At 46.7% G+C, this 18,382-nt stretch overlaps 1 protein-coding gene across 2 annotated transcripts in view; it reads right to left on the bottom strand.

The window, feature by feature from the left end:
- Positions 1 to 5,532: 5,532 nt before the first annotated feature.
- lrrc4ba (leucine rich repeat containing 4Ba) overlaps positions 5,533 to 18,382 on the bottom strand; it is a 44,996-nt gene continuing 32,146 nt past the window's right edge. For both annotated transcript variants that reach the window (XM_068020019.1, XM_068020018.1), the window contains exon 2: positions 5,533 to 10,471. In XM_068020019.1, coding sequence (XP_067876120.1) covers positions 8,463 to 10,412 — 1,950 coding nt within the window. In that variant the 5' untranslated portion in view covers positions 10,413 to 10,471 and the 3' untranslated portion in view covers positions 5,533 to 8,462. The remainder of the gene's footprint in view (positions 10,472 to 18,382) is intronic.

Consider the following 18,382-nt stretch of genomic DNA (forward strand, 5'->3'; position numbering starts at 1 on the left):
GAAATTTTTTCAGGGACCTGGGGATTAAGCTGGGGAATTGAACTAATTGGATAGCTCTTTCAAAGTGCCCAGCACAGACATAAAGGGCCAAATGGCCTCCATCAGTGCCATATGAGGCTATAATTCATTCATGTCAACTGCAAGGCCCATTTGGGTTGGGTTGGGTTGGGTTGGGGGCTGCTGAGATGCAGCTTAACTGAAACCTGGGGCTGAATTTTGCAGAGATGGGCAGGTGCAAAAATACGCAAACCCACCCCAAACAAGAGGTCGCCAATTAAGTTAAGTAAAAGGCCCATTGTCGGAGGTCAACATGAATAGGCCAACTGCCTTGAGGCAGCCTCCCAGCAACAGACCAGGGGTGGGGGTGGGGGCGGCCAGTGCTCCAGGCAGGCTTTGAGGCCCTTCCCGTCTGCCTGGTCACAGCTTTGGCCTTGGGCCGCCTTGTAAAGTGTTTTTTTTTTACAGTAGCTGAGATGCTCCCTCCCTTATCTGCAATGGCAGGCTGTAGCTTCTCTGCTGGAGGGCTTCCTATTGGCTCTCCAGCAATTGGGCGGAGAGCGTGCCCTCTGGTCAATAATTGGCCATTTCAGGGAAAATCACTGCTGGTGACTCCTCCTGACACAAGTGTGGGGTCGTGACCCCCATTTGACCCCGCCATCATGGTCCTGGTCCAAATTCCTGTCGCTGGTCTCAAGCTACTTGGTCCAGATTAACTCACATCTAGGGCTGTTTGAATGGTTTTGATCCCAGAAGAAAAAAACACAGGTACAAAACTATTTGAATAGAATCTGCTTCTATAGCTTCGGCCTAGGCTTGCTACTTGTCCAGCTTTTTCAGCGAACTCTCCAGAATGTTCTAAGCTGTAAGCCAGAAACCAATGGTGTGAGCTCCGCACACATGCTATCTTTGGCATGCTGGTTTGCATCTAACTATATCCACACCGTTTCAATACAGCCCTGCAAAAGTCTAGTTTAAGATAAAAATAGGTACATGTTTGCCTAATAGCTGCTGGGTCCTATAATGTGGCCGCAATAATTGTTATGGTGAGTAAGCTTTTAAGTGACTTTTCACCCTTAAACAAACAAATATCAGAACTCAAGTCATGATCCTGGCTCGCAGTCTATCTCCAATTTGATTCAATGTGAGGCATCATTCATCGACTCTTACAGCATAGGAGGAGGCCATTCAGCCTATTGTGCTTGTGCTAGCTCTTTGAAAGAAAATTAGTCCCAGTCTGCTGCTTTTCCCCCCCATAGTCAAAAAAGAAATACTTGCATTTATGTAGAGCCTTTCATGCCTTCAGGACTTCTGAATATAGTCCTACAATGCTTTTTCCTTCAAGTATTTAACCTTTTAAAAGTTACTATTGAATATGCTTCCATCGACCTTCCAAAACATAACAATTCGCTGTGAAAATAAATGTCTCCTCACTTCACCTCCACTGTTTATTCCCATTTATCTTAAACCAGTGTCCTCTGATTACTGACCCTTCTGTCACTGTTTCTCCCTATCTCCTCCACCAAAACCTCTCCTAATTTTGAATATTTATATAGCACCTTTCATGGCCTCAGGATGTTCCAAAGTGCTTCCTAGCCAATTAAGTAATCTTTTCAGGAACAATGGCAGCCAATTTACACGCAGCAAGATCTCACAATGTGAAAAATGACCAGAGGAACTATTTTCAGGCTCAGAAAGAACTCAACAACAACCATAATTCTACTCGTCGAGGACTGATTGGCAAAGGGGGAGATGGTGGCTTAGTGGTAATGTCACTGAACGAGTAATTCAGATGCCCAGGCTAATGCCCCAGGAACATGGGTTCAAATCCCATAACGGCAGCTGGTGGAATTTAAATTCAATTCGTAAAAATCTGCAATTGAAAACCAGACTCAGTAATGGTGCCATGAAACTATCATCGATTGTCGTAAAAACCCATCTGGTTCACTAATGTCCTTTAGGGGCGGCACAGTGGCGCAGTGGTTAGCACTGCAGCCTCACAGCTCCAGCGACCCGGGTTCAATTCTGGGTACTGCCTGTGTGGAGTTTGCAAGTTCTCCCTGTGTCTGCGTGGGTTTCCTCCGGGTGCTCCAGTTTCCTCCCACAAGCCAAAAGACTTGCAGGTTGGTAGGTAAATTGGCCATGGTAAATTGCCCCTAGTATAGGTAGGTGGTAGGGAAATATAGGGACAGGTGGGGATGTGGTAGGAATATGGGATTAGTGTAGGATTAGTATAAATGGGTGGTTGATGGTCGGCACAGACTTGGTGGGCCAAAGGGCCTGTTCCAGTGCTGTATCTCTAAACTAAACTAAAACTAAACTAGTGAAGGAAATCTGCCATCCTTACCTGGTCTGGCCTACATGTCTCCAGATCCACAGCAATGTGGTTGACTCTTAACTGCCCTCTGAAGTGGCCTAGCAAGCCACTCTGTTGTTAAGGCCAATTAAGGATGGGCAACAAATGCTGACCTTGCCAGCGATGCTCACATCCCATGAAAGAATTAAAAACAAGTGTCAGTGTGAGGGCAGCATTATCAGGTCAAGGAGGGGGTTCAAGGCCCAGAGTTTATTTCCAAGTCGCAATATGACTAGCCTTGTCACAGTCACTGGCTGCTTCCCACCAGATGGGCTTCCAGTAGACAGAACATAAGAAAAGGAGGGGGTGTTATCTCTTGCCCCACCCCCACCTCACTTGCTTATAACCTGTGACTTTTCTAATATTTGTCAGTTCCGATGAAGGGTCACTGACCCGAAACGTTAACTCTGCTTCTCTTTCCACAGATGCTGCCAGACCTGCTGAGTGATTCCAGCATTTCTTGTTTTTATTTCAGATTTCCAGCATCCGCAGTATTTTGCTTTTATATAAAAAAAGGAGGAGCCCATTCAGATTCTCTGCCACTTCTCTGAGCCTGCTCTACCATTCAATTAGATCACGGCTGATCTGTATCTTAACTCCCTTCATCTGCCTTGGTTCCCAAACCCTTAATACACTTACCTAACAAAAATCTATCAATCACAATTTTTTAATTTTTGATTAACCCCGCCGTCCCCACAACCTCAAAAGCTTTTTAGGGGAGACAGTTTCAGATTTGTGTGAAGAAAGGCTCCCTAACATCACCCCTGAATGGCCTAGTTCTAATTTTAATGTTCTGCCTCCTTGTTCTGGATTCCTCCATCAGAGGAAATAGTCTCTCTCGATCTACCCTATCAAATCCTTTAATCACCTTTAACATCTCAGTTCGATTACCTCTTAATTTTCTATACTCAAGGGAATTCAAGCCTCGTCTATCTCTCCTGTCCTCTTAACTTAACGCTATTAGCCCCGGGATGAAAGGACTGTCTTATGAGGAACAGTTGAACAGGTTGGGCCCATACTCATTGGAGCTGAGCATATATAAGATTCAGAGGAGACTTGACAGGGCAGGTGCTGAGAGGATGTTTCCTCTTATGGGGGAATCTAGAATTCGGGGGTACAGTTTCAAAATAAGGGGTCTCCCATTTAAGATGAAGATGAGGAGGAATTTCTTCTTTCAGAGGGTCGTCAACCTTTGGAATTTTCTACCCCAGAGAGCAGTGGAGGCTGGGTCATTGAATATATTCAAGGCTGGGTTAGATAGATTTTTGATTTACGTGGGAGTACAGGGCTATGGGGAACAGGCAGGAAAATGGAGTTCAGGCCACAATCAGATCAGCCATGATCTTACAGAGTGGTTGAGCAGGCTCGAGGGACCGAATGGCCTACTCCTGCTCCTATTTCTTATCATCTTATGTTCTTACATCATTCTAGCCTGATAACTTTCATCCCCTTTGTATTCCAGCCCCCAAATGCCAACATTCCGTGAGCCTTTTTGATTTTTTTTTTATATTTGTCCACGAGCATTTTGTGATTTCTCTAGTTGGATTCCTAAAGCACTCTGCTCTTCTACAGATCCTAGCTTCTCAATCATTTAGAAAGTACTCTGCTCTATCTTTTTTAGATCCAAAGTGGAATGTCCTCACCTCACATTGAACTCCATCTGCTACAGTTCTGCTATCTATCAATGTCCCTATGCAATGATCTGGTTGCATCTGCACATTACTTACTGCGCCACCTAACTTGGTGTTATCAGCAAACTGGGATTATATGGCTCTGTATTCATTTGTCTAAGTCATTTCTAAATATAATGAAATGCTGAGGCCCTAGTACGGATTCCCGGGAGGTCAGCACGAGTCACATCCTGACAATTTCAGTGCACGCCCCTTGTCTCTATTCTCTGTTGCCTACCTCCTAATCAATCCACCACCCATGTCAATAGCTTGCCTCTCATTCCATGCTCTCTCATTATTGTTAACGGTCTCCTATGTGGAACCTGGTTAAATGCTTTCTGCAAGTCTGTATAAATAACATTCATAGAACTCCTGCATTAGTTATTTCCTCAAAAAAATGCACCAAGGTTCATTAGATAGGACCTACCTTTTACAAATCCATGCTGACTCTCTCTGATCAATTCATGTTTCTCTAAGTTCTCAGTCATTTTGTCGCTGAGGATTCTAGTAACTTACCCACAACAGACTAATAAGCTTACAGTTGCCTTTCTAGTTTGTCTCTCTTGCTCTTCTTAAATAATGGAGTGACAATCTAAGAGGACAATTCCTGGATCAAGGGAATTTTGGAAGATCATGACTGAAGCATCTACAATTTCCTCACCTACTTCTTTTAGTATCTTAGAGCGGAAACCATCAGGTCCTGGAGATTTGTTAATCTTTAGTCTCATTACTTTCTCCATTACCATTTTGTGTATTTATATTAAATCTTGAAGGTTCCTCAATTTGATTTTCTCATAGAACTGGTAATTTCTGCACACCCTCGACTGTGAAGGCCCATTTATAAAACACTTGTAAAATGGAAATTGCTGAACGGGGTTACTGATTGTTAAACTGGATGTTGTGAGTTTTATTTTGTTGTATTTTGTGGAAGCAAAGGAGCCACTGTGGAACTAACAGCTAACCTCATTATAAATTTTATTACTCAATACGACAATGATTACTTTACATCATTATAAAGTACAGTAAGCCTTGCTTATTGTATTTTATTTTATTAGCTTCGGTCTTTTGGGTATTTTAATTAGGCTTTGTTTTGGCACAGAGTGATCGCGGCCTTGAGCTGGCAATGCATTTTGGGACAAAGGGAGGCCACCTTGGAAAATCACAAAAAAGGTTTGGGTATTAAATTTAATCAAAAACCCTTTCAATCTATAACATAACACTTGTAAAAGTGACAGCTGGTAGACAACAGCAGCATGTCCCCACTGACAAACATTTTTTCTTTTTTTTTACTTAATTCAGAGAATACAGTTGTATGGTTCTGTACAAATTTCTCAAGTTTGACATCATGTATGACATTCAGTAGAAATGTAGAGAAAACGTGTGTTGTTAGAAGGTGCAAAAGGACACGAAACACTCGACGTGTTACTCCCTCCGTTGGGAACTCCTGCCTGTTTTGGGTGGGGAGGGGGAGGTGGGGTGGGGGGGGGGGTGGGAGAAAGGAATAGAAAAATAATTGGGAAGTCATGGGAGGGAAACTTAACTAAGCTTCAAGGTGGAGCTTTGCTAAAAAGCTTCTCTTACAGCAGCTTGCAGCACAGGTCCTGCTACTTCTCTGCACGGCTGTGATGACAGAGGACCTGGCAAGGCCTATAGCAGGTGTCCAATCCCTGTAGCCCCTTCAAAACGTCCCAGCAGCACAGCCATTGATCTAGGGTCTTTGTATCCTGTATCTGCCGCTCAATATCCTGAAGATAGTGTATATTTTCATTTAAACTACTATTCAGAATCCTTCCAGGCTGCGTCATGAGCTGTGGATGTGATTATTGCTAAAATGTGGCATCCTGTTGTATAAAATAATATCTATTTCCTCACAATTTCTGTGCTGATTAAGGTAGTTCCTAGGTTTTTGTTTGTCTGCAACTGGGATTTGGTTCCCTGCCCCACCCAAGTGTCTCCCATTGTCAGGCTTCCCACTTCAGCCCGGGGGCTGTTGGCCCCAGGTCTCACGATTGCTGCTCTTCCCAAGCGGACTCACAAAAAAGGGGCCTTTCTGCACAGGATGATCCCGGCGGAGACTTCCTCACGCTCTTATATGTGAGCTCCTCATCCCATAACTTGGTGGGGGAGTGAACCTGAATCTGCATCAAGATTTCAGAATTCCAGAATTCTGAGGAAGTCCAGTTGCCTTTGGAAAAGCGGACAATCAGTCCTGATAGGGCTTTCCTGTGTTAGAAAAGGTTACGACCCACTGCATCTCACAGTGAAATAATACTAGAAGAGATAAAATAACCACATTTCCTTTTTATATCAACCTCACGACAAGCTTTAAAAATACTGAAGAATCACAAAAAAGCAACTCAATAGTCCTCCTACCTTTGACGCTGTTAACATTGGCTTTACCTAACCTCACCTCTTTTCAAATAATACCATTAAAAAAAAACAAAATTTCCAAGGGACAATTGATGTGAATTCTTTGGGCTCCACTCAATGCATAATCGTCTTTCCTCAACACTGAAGAAGAGGAAAGAGGGTTCAAAAAAAAAAGAAGAAAATAATGATGGAAATGAATATGTTGAAGTGAAGAGCTGGCTTGTTTTCCCTAGCCCCTGCTCCCGACACACCCTTCCTCGATTGGGAGGCAAGTATTGAAAGTCAGAGAATGGGAAGGGATGAAAAAGCTAATGGATCTGAGGGCAGTAAATTGGATTCAGCATGCTTGCTGCACCCACGACTAAAGGAAAGGATTGAGCTCATGACAGAACAGACTCTGTAGAACGCATTGCGATCCCCGGTCCCTTTTCTCAGTCTTGACCTACAGATTGGGGCTGTTGACAAAAGAATAAAAAAGGAGCCCATTACATTAGACCATTAAAAAAAAACTTGTGTTAGACGTAACCTTCTTTTGTCATAATGTTTAAAACGTGCTTTCCCCCCATTCCACCCCCCCCCCTTCTTTTGAGAGGAACATGTAGTTTTCACAATCAAGAGCTGGTGTTCCGTTACGTTCTCTTGCATCCACAGAAAGCATTCTTAAATGTTGCTTGGGCAGGGAGGAGTTGGCTCAATTGCAAGGGTCAAAGTTGAGGCCTTACAGTTAGCTGTAAAAATGGGAGTTAGATAATTGGTTGAGATTTGTCCTCGGATTTCAGCACCCTACAGACTGTATGGTTACACGTCTTGAAGGGAAAAAGATAGGAAGGCCCACAAAATGTCAATGACAGGTCCGTCATGGGGTACTTCCTGAAAGAAATCCGCTGCAGCTCTCCCGAGGTTCCATAGCCCCTCCCCCTAATGGCCTTGAAGCCTTGCATGTAAAAATCCCCAATAAAGTCTTATGCTTATTCCGATGACGTCAGCTTAAAACAACGACACAGTCCTTTCATAACTTCGCTTCGCAGAAATTCTGACGTTGCTTCCCCACCCACGACACAGGCTTTGAGTATATCCAATGTTGGTGCTTCCCCCTGAAGCATCCTTGGACAGATCACCAGAGGACGAGATAGGGCCCTTTTGTTTTTGACTTGGTGCAGTGCAACACAAATGGAAAATGCCAGTGTCTGGCCAGGCTAAATTCTCCTGATTCTTGCAGTGATTATCTCACTTATCTCGGTCAGGCGTGTGCTGACCTCTTGAACCTTGGGGGTCATTTAGAAGCTCAGCCAAGTTATTCGCTGGTGTTTGCAAACGGCTGTCAGTCTGGAGTGAAGAATCAGGAAAGTAGATGTTAGAATGGGACTTAAAGGGACAATGCTGGCTTAGACTGATGGGGACACTGCAAATGGCTGCCAGCCTGAATGGTAGTGTCAGGAAAATGGGACTGATTGGGACACTGCAAATGGCTGCCAGCCTGACTGGTAGAGTCAGGAAAATGGGACTGATTGGGACACTGCAAATGGCTGCCAGCCTGACTGGTAGTGTCAGGAAAATGGAACTGATTGGGACACTGCAAATGGCTGCCAGCCTGACTGGTAGAGTCAGGAAAATGGGACTGATTGGGACACTGTAAATGGCTGCTAGTCTCGACTGCAGAGCAGGAAAATGGAACTGATGGGGACACTGCAAATGGCTGCTGGTGTACTAACGCAAAGTTTAGAAAATGGAGCTAATAGAAACAATGCAAATGCTAGCCTAGTCTGGACTGCAGAGTCAGGAAAGGGATTTGCAAAGAGGCACTGAGAGAGAGAGAGTCAATGCAAATGATTGCCGGCCTAGCCTGTACCTGTCGGGTCCATTTGTGTAAGTCAGTAGAATGGACTGATTGACAGCAGTGTCACACTGGAATGTTACACACCTTCATCTGCCAAAGCAGTCCTGGGCTGTCGGTGGGGTGGGGAGAGCTGAGGAGGGTTAGAGGTGCAATAAAACGTTCAGTTCTGCGGTCATTCCCCTTTTCTCTCTGTTTGCGTTTAAGCATCGAGTCAAAGGACCAGCGACGGGTATTAAATCTGCGTCTCTTGCACGTTCTCTTTGGAGCTGGATTTAAAAAGTAGCGGTTCGTGCACAGAGTTGTGAAGCGGGTTTTTGGTGCAGTTCAGGGCGCCGCCACCGCCGCCGGTGGTTGTGGTGTTGTTGTTGTAATGGGCCTTGTAGGCCGTGTAATGGTTGAGATGCTCGTGGTCGACGGCTGGGAGGGTCAGGCAGTTGTCTCCGGGCGTGGCCTCCGCCATGTCGTCCTCCACGTTGATGATCTCGATGGTGCGGGCCTGGCCGTGGTGCTTGTGGAGCTGGTGCTGCTTGCGCAGCTTGTAGAAGATGATCAGCATGACGGCGGCCATGAAGGTGATGGCGACGAAGCAGCCGATGATGATCTTGGTCGTCTTCATCACGTCGTCCAAGCCGGCCATGATGTTGTCTGTCACCTCCGTGGTGATGGGGACAGTGAAGGCCTTCTCGGTGGACTTAGTGCTGCGGGGGGTGAGGGAGGTGGTGGAGTAGGGCGTCTCCCAGTGGCCTGAAGGGGTAGGCCCGGGCTCGCGCTCCGTCGACTTGGGCTCGTCCACCACTTCTACGGTCTCCACTGTCACGGTGGTGAAGTAACTGTAGCTGTTGCTGCTGTCAACAGCCGAGACGTTGAGGGTAGCGGAGGCTGTGGCGTTGCCAGCTGAGTTGCTGACGAGGCAGGTGTAGAGGCCCGTGTCCTGCACCGTCACGTTGGTGAAGTTGAGCGTGCCGTCATGCAGGACCGAGATGCGCACCCGGTATGAGCCGTGGGTCATCAGCGTGCCGTTGGGGGTCATCCAGTTGACGGAGGTCATGGAGGTGGCCGCCCGGCACTTGAGCTCGGCCGCCATGCCCTCGGTCACGTTGAGGTCGGTGGGCGGCTCGACGATGACTGGCGCGTAGCAGGTGAAGTGGCTCTGGTCCAGCTCCCCGATGTAGCGGGCCTTCAGGTTGGGGGGCGAGTGGCAGCGGGCGCAGCAGGTGGTGTTGCTGGGCACCGTCTCCTTGAGCCACCAGCTGAGCCACAGCACGTCGCAGTTGCAGTGCCAGGGGTTGTGGTTGAGGTGGACGCGCTCCAGCCGGTGCAAGGGCGTAAAGAGGTCGTGAGGCAGCGATGTCAAGTTGTTGTGGGACAGGTTGAGCTCCTCCAGAGACTGGAGGTCGTCGAAGGCATTGCGCTCGATCAGTTGAATCTGGGCGTGCATCAGCCACAACTTGCGCAGGTTGGTGAGGCCTTGGAAGGAGCCCGGCTGAATCACCTCCAGGCGGTTGCCCGATAACTCTAGCTCCTCCAGTTTAATGAGGGGAGTGAGGTTTGGGATCTCCATCAGGTTACACATTCCCAGGTTGAGGTACCTCAGGTTGATCAGCCCCTCAAAGGCTGCGTCTGAGATATACTCCAATTTCTTCAGTTCGCCCAGATCTAGACGCCGCAGCGAGGGCACCCGGTTGAAAGCATAGGAAGGGATGCTCTCGATGGGGTTGTTCCTCAGCCAAAGTTCTCTGAGTTTTGACAGGTATTCGAAAGCCCCGCTGGGCACGGTGGTGAGCCGGTTGTCGAAGAGCTCCAACGTGTTGAGGTTGGTGAGACCATTGAAGGCCCCGACTTCCACCTGCCGGATCAGGTTCTTACTGAGCTGCAGGATCTCCAGGTGCCGCAGCTGCTTGAAGGTGTCCGCCTTGATGACCTGGATGACGTTCTCCTGCAGGTTAAGGTAGCGGGTATTAGTGGAGATGCTGTCAGGCACCTCCCGCAGCTCGTAGCGTGTGCAGATCACCTTGCTGAACTGGTTGCTGCACGAGCAGCCCTTGGGGCAGACGTGAGACTGGACGAGTCCGGCCAGCAGTGACAAAGCCCAAAGGGTCAAAAACACGAGACGGCTAACAGTCCTGCCAAAGTTGAATCTCATCCTTTGCGTTTGATGTGCCTTCATCATCATCATCATCATCGCTCACATTCATAATTTATTAACGTTTCTCGACCAAAACATCCAGATCGCTCTGTGGGCTGAAACAGACAGGGGCATTAAAGAAGTTAATTTCGGTGGTCGGAATATTTGTATGACAGATACTAAATGCTCTCATTGTGGCCCATGCACATAGGACACAGGAACAGCAGGAGGCCATTTAACCCCCTGCGCCTGTTTTATCCCCCCTGCAGACCCCCACCCTCCCGAATCTCCTCCTCTTGGAGGAGATACTAAGGCTATTAGCGACATAGGAGCAGCAGGAGGCCATTCAGCCCCTTGGGACTGTTCTGCCGCCACTCAATGAGATACCTGCCTTTGTCCCATATCCCTTAATACCTTTAGATAACGAAAATCTAATTAATCTCAGATTTAAAATCAACAACTGATCCAGCATCAATTGCCATTTATGGAAGAGAGTTCCAAACTTCTACCACCCTTTGCGAGAAGAAACGTTTCCTAATTTCACTCCTGAAATGTCTGGCTCTAATTTTTAGACTATGCTTCCTAGTCCTCGACTCCCCAATCAGTTGAAATAGTTTCTCTCTATCTACCTTATTTGTTCCACTCAATACCTTCAAACTTCGATCAAATCACCCCTTCACCTTCTAAATTCCAAGGAATATAACCCTAGGTTGTTTCATCTCTCCAAGGGCTTACCCTTGGAGTTCAGGTTGCATTCTGGTAAATCTACAATGCACTCTCTTCAAGGCCAGTTGAGGGAGAGAGTTTCAGATTTCCACTACCCTTTGTGTGTGAAGAAGTGCTTCCTGACATCACCCCTGAATGGCCTGGCTCTCATTTTAAGGTTATGCCCCCTTGTTCTGGACTCCCCCCCCCCCCCACTGGAGGAAATTGTTTCTCTCTATCTACCCACCAATTCCATTTTAAGTACCTCAATTTATCTTCTATACGCGAGGGAATACAAGACTAGTCTGTCCTCACAATTTAACCCTTTTAGTCCCCGGTATCATTCTGAGGTCAGAGGCGGAGTAGGACTGAATCTCGACTTCTTTGTGTTCCGTTTGGATTGGTTTTCCACGGATTTATGCATTAAACAAAGGAGCCAGCAAGGAAACTCATTTATCCCATATCTAATTGATCAACATTTTTGTAGTCAATCCCAAAACCGACACCAATCTAAAAAGAAGAAATAATTGCCAAGATAAACGAATAAATTGATGAGTACACACACGGTGACCAATGTTGGAGGAAGTAGTTCAGAAACCTGTTCCACAGCATCACCGAGCTCTTTCTCCCTACTCAGATGCGAAGGCTACAGTTTTGTGACCAATTCAATTTTTATTGCACAGGATTCATGGCGTTTTGCTTTTGTTTTAAGAATAACCTTCCGTGATGTTTTGCTGCAGTTGTACAGGGCATTGGTGAGACCACATCTAGAGTATTGTGTACAGTTTTGGTCTCCTTACTTATGAAAGGATGTAATGCATTGGAAGCAGTTCAGAGAAGGTTCACTCGACTGGTTCCTGGGATGAGAAGGTTATCTTATGAGGAAAGGTTGGACAGGTTGGTTCTGTATTCACTGGAGTTTAGAAGGATGAGAGGTGATCTTATTGAAACATACAAGATCCTGAGGGGCCTTGACAGGCGAGATGTTGAAAGGATATTTCCCCTTGTGTGTGAGACTAAAACTAAGGGACACAGTTTAAAAATAAGGGGTCTCCCATTTAAGACAGAGATGAGGAGCAATTTTTTCTCTCAGAGGGTCGTGAGTCTCTGGAATTCTCTTCCCCAGAGAGTGGTAGAGGCAGGGTCATTGGATGTTTTTAAGGCAGAGGTAGACACATTCTTGATAAACAAGGAGTCAAAGGGTATCGGGGGTAGGCAGGAAAGTGGAGTTGAGTCCACAAACAAATCAGCCATGATTTTATAGAATGGCATAGCAGGTTCGAGGTGCCGAATAGCCTACTCCTGTTCCTAGTTTGTATGTTCATTCGTAATTCCCTATGATCGCAATTATTAGTAGATACTGCAGTGTCGTGGTTACATTACTGGACCAGTAATCCAAAAAAGTCTGGATTAATAATCCTGTTAAATCTCACTTGGCAGTTCGAGAATTTGAACTCAGTTTAAAATATTCTGCAATTCTGAAATCAGTAAAAGTGACAATGAGGCTGTGAGATTTTCTTCAAAACACAACTTGTTCTCGAATATCCTTTAAAGAAGGAAATCTGCGGTCCTTACCCAGTCTGGTCTATATGTGACTCCAGTCTCACACCGATGTGGTTGTCCCTTAACGACCCTCTAAAGTGACCAAGCAAACCACTCATTTGTATCAATGGGCAATAAATGTTGGCTTTGCCACTGATGCACTTCCCAAAAATGAATGCTACAAAAAAGAACCAGTGGTTTAATAGTGTGTTTTTATTTGTTCTCAGGCAGAGCCCCATTTATTGGCCAAACACGGTTACAAATGATTGGCTTGCTCATTGAAAGCGACAGAATTAGTTAAATTCCATTTTTATTACACGGAGTTCTGGATCTTTTAGCAGTGTTTAGGGAATCAAATTCCATCCAATTTTACATGTTAGTTATAAGCTAATTACTTGCCCATTAAATATCTGTGCTTCTCCAACTCTTGCCTCTTGATATCCACTGCTCCACCATTGGTGGCTGTGCCTTTAGCTTCCGAGGCCCCAAGATCTGAAATTCTCTCTCTAAACCTCTCTTTCCTTCTTTAAGACATTGCTTAAAACCTACGTCTTTGTCAAAGCTTTTGGTCATCTGCCCTATTACCAACTTGTGTGCCTCAGCGTCATATTTTGTTTGATAACTGCTCCTATAAAGTGCCTTGGGACATTTTACTATGTGGCAGGACCGTATCTCCAACACAGAAGTCCTCGAGGCGGCCAACATCCCCAGCTTATACACCCTACTGAGTCAGCGGCGCTTGAGATGGCTTGGCCATGTGAGCCGCATGGAAGATGGCAGGATCCCCAAAGACACATTGTACAGCGAGCTCGCCACTGGTATCAGACCCACCGGCCGTCCATGTCTCCGCTTTAAAGACGTCTGCAAACGAAACATGAAGTCCTGTGACATTGATCACAAGTCGTGGGAGTCAGTTGCCAGCGATCGCCAGAGCTGGCGGGCAGCCATAAAGGCGGGGCTAAAGTGTGGCGAGTCGAAGAGACTTAGCAGTTGGCAGGAAAAAAGACAGAAGCGCAAGGGGAGCGCCAACTGTGTAACAGCCCCGACAAACAAATTTTTCTACAGCACCTGTGGAAGAGTCTGTCACTCTAGAATTGGCCTTTATAACCACTCCAGGCGCTGCTCCACAAACCACTGACCACCTCCAGGCGCTTACCCATTGTCTCTCGAGACAAGGAGGCCGAAGAAGAAGAAGAAGAAGGAATGCAAGTTAATATTGTAAACCTCTTGGTGTGTACTGGAAATGTTCATTTTTTGACATTAAAACAGAGCTAAATCAGAGCGTTTTTTCCATCTTTGAGCACTGTTCCTTTTCTAATCACTATGGTCAGGATTTCACACTGGAGATGGGGGTTTCGAAGTGCAGAAGAAGTGACACCGAGAACCCCCGTGTCGTCTCTTCTCCGGCAGGCCTGCCGAATCTAGTGTCAATCAGGGATCAAAGACCCCGGCGTCAGAAGTCCCGCCCTTGGAGAGCTCTTGGTCAATCAGAGGCCGGCAGCTCTTTCATCGTACAGTGCCACCGCGGAAGGAGGTGGCTTCTGTCAGTGGAGCACCCACCTGAGGCCCAGGAGCAGCACTGGACCCAGGCCACAGGTCAGAGTGGGTGGGAGGGCTCTCGTGGGGTGGGAGTCACGGGGGGGGGGGGATGGAATGTAAGGGGGTCATTAGCAAGAGCAGGGGGGTGGCTCTCAGCGGGCCCACCTCTTCCCAATGCCGGGTCCCTTGTTCAGGCACTATGACACCCTCCTCCCTGGAGCCGGGAAGCAGCCTGCATGTTCCTTCATGCAGTGTTTCCCGTGCGGCAACACGGCTAATTGTGGCGGAGGGATGAGGCCCTTAATTGGGGATTCATTGCCCGGTTAAAGGCCTCAACTGGCAGTGGGGCAGGAAGGCTGTTCACAGGCCTTCCCAGCCCGGACTAAATTTTGGTGGAGGCAGGAAGGTGATGGGAATCCACCCCGCCACCATCTCACCCAATTTTAAGCTCTCCCCACCTCCAAACCAACAGCAGGGCAGAGTTTAAATTCCCCACTTTGTGTTTGACAGTGTAGATTGCACCAAACAAGATTACATTTCTTTTACCCAAAGCACTTTCAATGTATTGATTCCATTCCTGTCCAGTTAGTGTGTATTCTTATAACTTGCAGGAGAATAAACAGTCAGCTGTGCCTCAGTTGGCAGCACTTTTACCTCCGAGTCAGAAGGTTGCACGTTTAAGCTTTACTCCAGAGACCTGGACACAAACTCCAGGCTGACACTTCAGTGCAGTAGCACCGATGGAGTGCTGCACTGTTGGAGGTACCATCTTTTGGACGAGGAAATTAAGCCAAGAGGCTGTCTTCCCTATCAGCTGGATGTAAGAGATCCCATAGCACTAGCCGAAGAGCAGGGATCTTCTCCCCAGTATCCTGGCCAACACTTATCCTTCAGTCAACATCACTAAATGTGTCTCTCTCTCAACTAACATCACTGAAACAGATTATCTGGTCATTATCTTGTTGCTGTTTGTGGGAGCTTGCTGTGCACAAATTGGCTGCCTCTCCCAACTCGACAGTGACAACACTTCAAAAGTTCTTCATTGGCTGTAAAGTGCTTTAGGACATCCTGAGGCTGTGAAAGGCGCTACATAAATACACGTCTTTTCTTCAACTAGTGAACTTTTGTTGGCTCGTCTGCTGAATCGTTACTGGATATGCCAATGGGTTATCACAGGGCATTGCCGATCCAGTGATTGAATGAATCACAAGACTGCTGTCTGCTGCTGTACATCTTGAGGAAGAATAACCTTTTTGCTTCAATTTGACAGCTTCACGGTAACTTTTAAATTTCCAAATTTCTAAATGCAAATTCTAATTCTCAAATGGCCATGCTGGGGTTTGAACTCATGCACTCTGGAGTGGTAACCCAGTAACATGAGCACTACACCAGCATACTGTCTCAGCTTGCAGGTTGATCTAATAGATATTTGTCTCTCCCTCCGGCCTCATAGTCCTCCACTTGCTATTGGATTAGGAATTACGTATTATCAGTAGTTTCCTGGTGGTCCAGTCTCAGAGCTGCCAACTCCTAGGTGTGAGACATGAGCTGTATATCCAAGCTCTGCTCACAGGTGGCACAAATCTAAAAATAGCAGAACGGGACGAGCTGCCTCTGTGTAACTCTGATGCAGGTAACAATCGAGTGGCGTTCATGTATTGTCCTTCTCTCCTTCCTTATCCTCTTTTCCCTTTCTTCCTGTATTGCTTTCTGTGTCTTCGTAATCTGCCCAGTTGTGGGATGTGGAAGTGTTTCTTACAGCTGGTGAGCGAAAGCGTTGTAGATGCCTTAGGCGTGGGACTAGGAGAGAAGGGAGGTCCCAACCAGCCTAGTGGATCATGAAAGGTGCGATATAAATGTGTCTATCTTTCTTCCCTTCCCAGGTGCTGGGAGGGCACCTCACCCAGCGACAGCATATTTAGACATTTGATTTTCCCATCAGAAAATCATGGGTTTGGGCTTGTCAGAACACCTGATAATGCCCTTGCAGTGGACGAGGCTCCCAACCAGCGGGCAATTACCCCTTTCACCTTCAATCCGCTTGCAGCCTTTGGACTCTCTTCAATTGCTAAACTTTCAAAAATGGTCTCTCTCTCAAGTGAAGAACCTGCCTTTCTATAGCGCCTTTCATGCCCTCAGGACGCCCCAAAGCGTTTCACAGCTAATGAACTACTCTCAAAGTGTAGTTACTGTTACTGTAATCACAGCAGCCAATTTGTGCACAGCAAGCTCCCAAAAAAGGCAGTCACCAGATAATCTGCTTTAGTGATGTTTGTTGAGGGAAACATATTGATCAGGTCAACTGCTCTTCTTCCAATATTGCCATGGGAGCCACTGGAGAGAGCAGACGTGGCTCGGTTCACTATTTCATCTGAAAGGCAGTACCTCCACCAATGTAGCACTCCCTCAGTACCACACTGGAAGTGTCAGCAAAGGTTATTTGCTCATATCCCTAGAGCTGAGCTTGAACAGATGATCTACTGACATCGAGGCAGGAAAGTTATCGACTGATCTGGCAGACACCCATATAAATTCATCAGATCTTATCGCCCTTATTTATTACGGCCTGTATTTTATTAAAATGTAAATAAGCCTATGTTTTGTTCAGCTTGTCATTGACCCCCCAGTGCCTTTTGTTACCAGGCTATAACGGCTCTGAGCCACTTGAGTGTGTGACGCATGCCAAACTGTCTGAGGAATTGCAGAGTTTATATTTAGAATGACTTCTGTCTTCTCAATCTCCTACGCTCCATTGCTGATGTATCGGGCTGGCATCAGCCTGAATCATCCTGTCCTTACTGCTTGCAAAAATGGGACAATCTGTTACCAGAAGACCAGAGAGTCCCCAAGATAATCCTGGCAGTTTAACCCTCCCTTGCTTCCAAAATCCTTTAGTTTCCATCTATGTCATGATGTAAGTGAGTGAAATCTTTAACACTGCGAGAACATAAACTTCAGTGAGACTTCACTGATGGATTCTACATTTGTCAATATGAGGGACCCAAGCTCTTTTTACCCCTAATGGGTCCCAGGGCCAGTACAGCACGGGTTAGATACAGAATAAAGCTCCCTCTACACTGTCCCCGTCAAACACTCCCAGGACAGGTACAGCACACGGTTTGATACAGAGTAAAGCTCCCTCTACACTGTCCCCGTCAAACACTCACAGGGCAGGTACAGCACGGGGTTAGATACAGAGTAAAGCTCCCTCTACACTGTCCACATCAAACACTCCCAGGACAGGTACAGCACAGGTTATATTCAGAGTACAGCTGCCTCTACACGATCTCATCCAAGACTCCCAAGTTAGGTACAGAGTAAGGTTCTTTCCACAATGCCCCATCAAACATTCCTAGGGCAGAGAAAGTATAGGTTAGGTACGGAGTGAAGCTCCCTTTACACTGCCTCATCCAACACTCCCAGTCAAAGTAGTGGGAGTTAGGTACAAACCAAACTTCCCATTAAGCAGCTGCAGATCAGTTGCAGTACAGCAAAAGTAGATTAAACTTCTACAGTGTCCAATCAAGCACTCCCAAAATCTAGCTTGAAGCTAGCCACAGAGTGGAACTCCCTCTTGATCACTATTGTAATTGCCAGCATGGGGGCGGGGGGATGAATGGAGACTTCGCAACTCATTGAAATGACTTCTCAGGCAAATTCTGATTGACAGATAGGATGGAAGAATGGCATCCGCTGCCTTCTGGGAGGAACTCGGTGATCTGTAAGTTTGACATTGAGAGTTTCCTCTCTTTCACTGCAGACGCTGGTTCCTGAGCTGGAATAGCTGGAAGTACCTTTCCGTACCTTTCATGCTTCCAAACAAAGCAAATTCGATAATAACTGCATTATACCCAAGCTAAAAGTGGAGAAGGGTGGTCACCTGGGCACTCCCTCACCTGGGACACAGCTTTAAGCAGATAGTTGCTGAAATGACAAGGCCCTGATCCCAGCTAGGTTTAGGAAAAGGCCAAGAGCCTCCTCGGAGGCGGATAAGTCTGGGTTGCGCTCAGGCATCTTCAAATTGATTGCTTGCCGTCATCTTGAGGGTGGGGCAGCAGACCTGGCACCCTGAGGGGCGGCTGCCTGGTTATGGGGGCTTTCAGAAGGAGGGAAATAACAAACTTAAAACATATATGAAGTTGCTGCAACAGCAGCCTGCTGAATAAGGGTGACTCCCAAGTTGCTATGACAGACCAGAAGGCCCCATGCTGTAACTAGTGGAGTGTCACAGGGATCAGTGC

The sequence above is a fragment of the Heterodontus francisci genome, chromosome 41, assembly GCF_036365525.1.
Source record: "Heterodontus francisci isolate sHetFra1 chromosome 41, sHetFra1.hap1, whole genome shotgun sequence".
NCBI lineage: Eukaryota > Metazoa > Chordata > Chondrichthyes > Heterodontiformes > Heterodontidae > Heterodontus > Heterodontus francisci.